The sequence below is a fragment of the Gossypium raimondii genome, chromosome 10 (genome assembly GCF_025698545.1).
Source record: "Gossypium raimondii isolate GPD5lz chromosome 10, ASM2569854v1, whole genome shotgun sequence".
Taxonomy (NCBI): Eukaryota; Viridiplantae; Streptophyta; class Magnoliopsida; order Malvales; family Malvaceae; genus Gossypium; species Gossypium raimondii.
Genome location: NC_068574.1, coordinates 57,274,704 through 57,277,101, shown reverse-complemented (window position 1 = coordinate 57,277,101; position 2,398 = coordinate 57,274,704). Strand labels below are relative to the sequence as shown.

General features: G+C 35.3%; 1 protein-coding gene across 1 annotated transcript; it reads right to left on the bottom strand.

The window, feature by feature from the left end:
- Positions 1-771: 771 nt before the first annotated feature.
- Positions 772-1,791, bottom strand: LOC105775646 (uncharacterized). Its single transcript, XM_012598139.1, has 2 exons — positions 1,413-1,791; positions 772-926 (listed from the first exon to the last, which is right to left on the bottom strand). Exons 1-2 carry the CDS (start codon positions 1,789-1,791, stop codon positions 772-774), a joined length of 534 nt encoding a protein of 177 aa, XP_012453593.1.
- Positions 1,792-2,398: the final 607 nt, after the last annotated feature.

The window sequence follows — 2,398 nt, the reverse complement described above, 5'->3', positions numbered from 1 at the left end:
TGCTTGGAAACTTCATGCCTAGATGATAAAAAAAGTCGGCTATTGGAGTAATAAACGATAACCACTATGAACAGAGTAGATACCTGAACATTCACTGCCCCACACGAGACAATCCTCTTTAGGAACATACAGCAAAGGAATATATTGAATGAGGATTGCATCCGTAGCTACAAAAAGTAAGTCAATCAAATTCTAATTCCAACCTATTCCATTTGGTAAAATAAGCACAGACACCCTCTCAATATTACCTGATTTAGAAGTTTAAACTCTTCCAAGTAAAGACCTTGGCACCCAACAGTCCTCCCAAATATTAATGCTTTCACCTATCCCTACATTCCATTTAAGCCCCATCTCAATTAATTTCCTTGCACTCCAAATGCACCTCCAAACGAGTGATGGTTTGTAACCTAATTGAGCACTAAAAAATCTTGTATTAGGAAAGTATATAGCCTTTAGAATACGTGCCATCAAGGACGTAGGATGCATTAAAATTCTCCACCCCTGTTTCGCTAGTAAAGTGACATTAAACTTTGTAAGATCCCTAAACCCCATCCCTCCATCATCCTTTAGATTACTTAAAAATGACCAAGTACACCAATGGATGCCTCTCTTGTCAGCCGCCTTCTGCCACCAAAACTTAGCTAGAATACCTTCAATTTCTTTACAAAAAGTTCTTGGCAACAAAAAACACATCATAGCATATGTTGGAATTGCTTGGAGAATGGATTTGATGAAAACCTCCTTGCCACCCATAGATAACAGCCTCGTACTCTAAGAAGATATCTGACTTTGACTTTTATCCCTTAGGCTAACAAAAGCCCACTTCTTGTTCCAGCCAACCATACAAGGTAAACCCAAGTATTTCTCCCAATTATCAGCATGATGAACCCCCCAAATTCTCTCCACATCTAACCTATTCCCCATGCCTACATTTGAACTAAAGAAAACTCTAGATTTTTCAAAATTGACCAACTGACCAGAACACTTGGCATATGATTAAAGCACTTTCAAGACATTCGATGCTCTCATTGTCGTGGCATCCCTAAAAATGAGACTGTCATTTGCAAACAATAAATGAGTAACCCTTGGGGCCCCTCTCACCACCCTTGCTCCCTTTATCGCACCACTATTTTCTGCCAACCTAAGCAAAGTCGAAAGGCCCTTACCACAAACTAAGAACAGATATGGACTCAAATGATCTCCCTGTCAAAAACCCAGAGACAGCGTAAACTTATCTCCCACCCTCCCATTAACCACAACCGAGTAAGTAACTGATGTGAAGAACCGCATAATATGTTCCACCTAATTGACTGAGAAACCCATTTTCAATAACTTCTATTTAATGAACCGTCACTCAACACGGTCGTATTCCTTGCTCATATCCAACTTGAGAGCAAATGACCTTTATTTACCAAATCTTCTATTTTTCATGGAATGGAAAATCTCATAAGCGGCCACAATATTATTAGAAAGAAGACGCCCCGACACAAATGCGCTTTGTGCCTCATCAATGCAAAACTGAAGAACTTCTTGAAACCTATTCACCAAAGCCTTTGAAGCAATCTTATACAATACGTTACAAAGGCTTAAGGGATGAAAATTCATCATGCTGCGAGGACTCTTAACTTTTGGAATTAAGACAATATGCATATGATTAATAAGGTTTATAGGAAACTCACCGTTTAAAAAACTGATACAATAACCAGCTACTTCATCTCCCAAGATATGCCAGAAACGTTGATAGAAAACTGCTCTTAGACCATCCTCACCTGAAGCTTTTAGAGGCGACATTGACAATAAATCACTAAAAATCTCCTCTTTAGTGAAAACAATGCAATGTTAAATTTTTTTATGAAATGAAAAGCCTAGAAAAGACTTTTTCTCGCTTTGTTTTTTTTCTGACTTGGACATAACATTTGTAACTTCCTAACTTAGGTAACCCAAATACATTGGTCAAACAACCAAAGTCTTGGGAAATCTGGTTCATGAATTGAACATATGAGCTGCAGTGAACAAAAATTCCAAAAACAATCTAGTGCATGAATTGAAAATATGAGCTGAACTAAACCAAGAGAGACAAGTTTGTTGATTTTATGTCTTATGAGGATATCAAACTTTATCTCTCTTTAATACCTATCAATTCATTTCTTTTTGGATCATTTGATATCGTTTTTTTATTTTTTTAATACATATGTTTTGGTATTTTATTTATACTTTTAGATTGTTAAATTTTATAAGTTTTTATCAAAATTATTTTTTTAAATTTCGCTTTTTAACTTTTAGAATTAGAACTAAATTGATAAATTTTGTAACCGTTGAGAATTAATTTTTTAATTTTTTAGATTTATGATCAAATTGATAAAATGTATATATATTAAAAGCTAAATTTATTATTATG

Excerpts from the sequence above, each read along its gene's own strand:
- LOC105775646 (XM_012598139.1), bottom strand. The coding sequence starts at position 1,791 with ATGTCGCCTCTAAAAGCTTCAGGTGAGGATGGTCTAAGAGCAGTTTTC. Across the intron at positions 927-1,412 it reads CATGAAAAATAGAAGATTTG|GCATGGGGAATAGGTTAGAT; the intron begins GTAAATAAAGGT and ends GTTCAAATGTAG.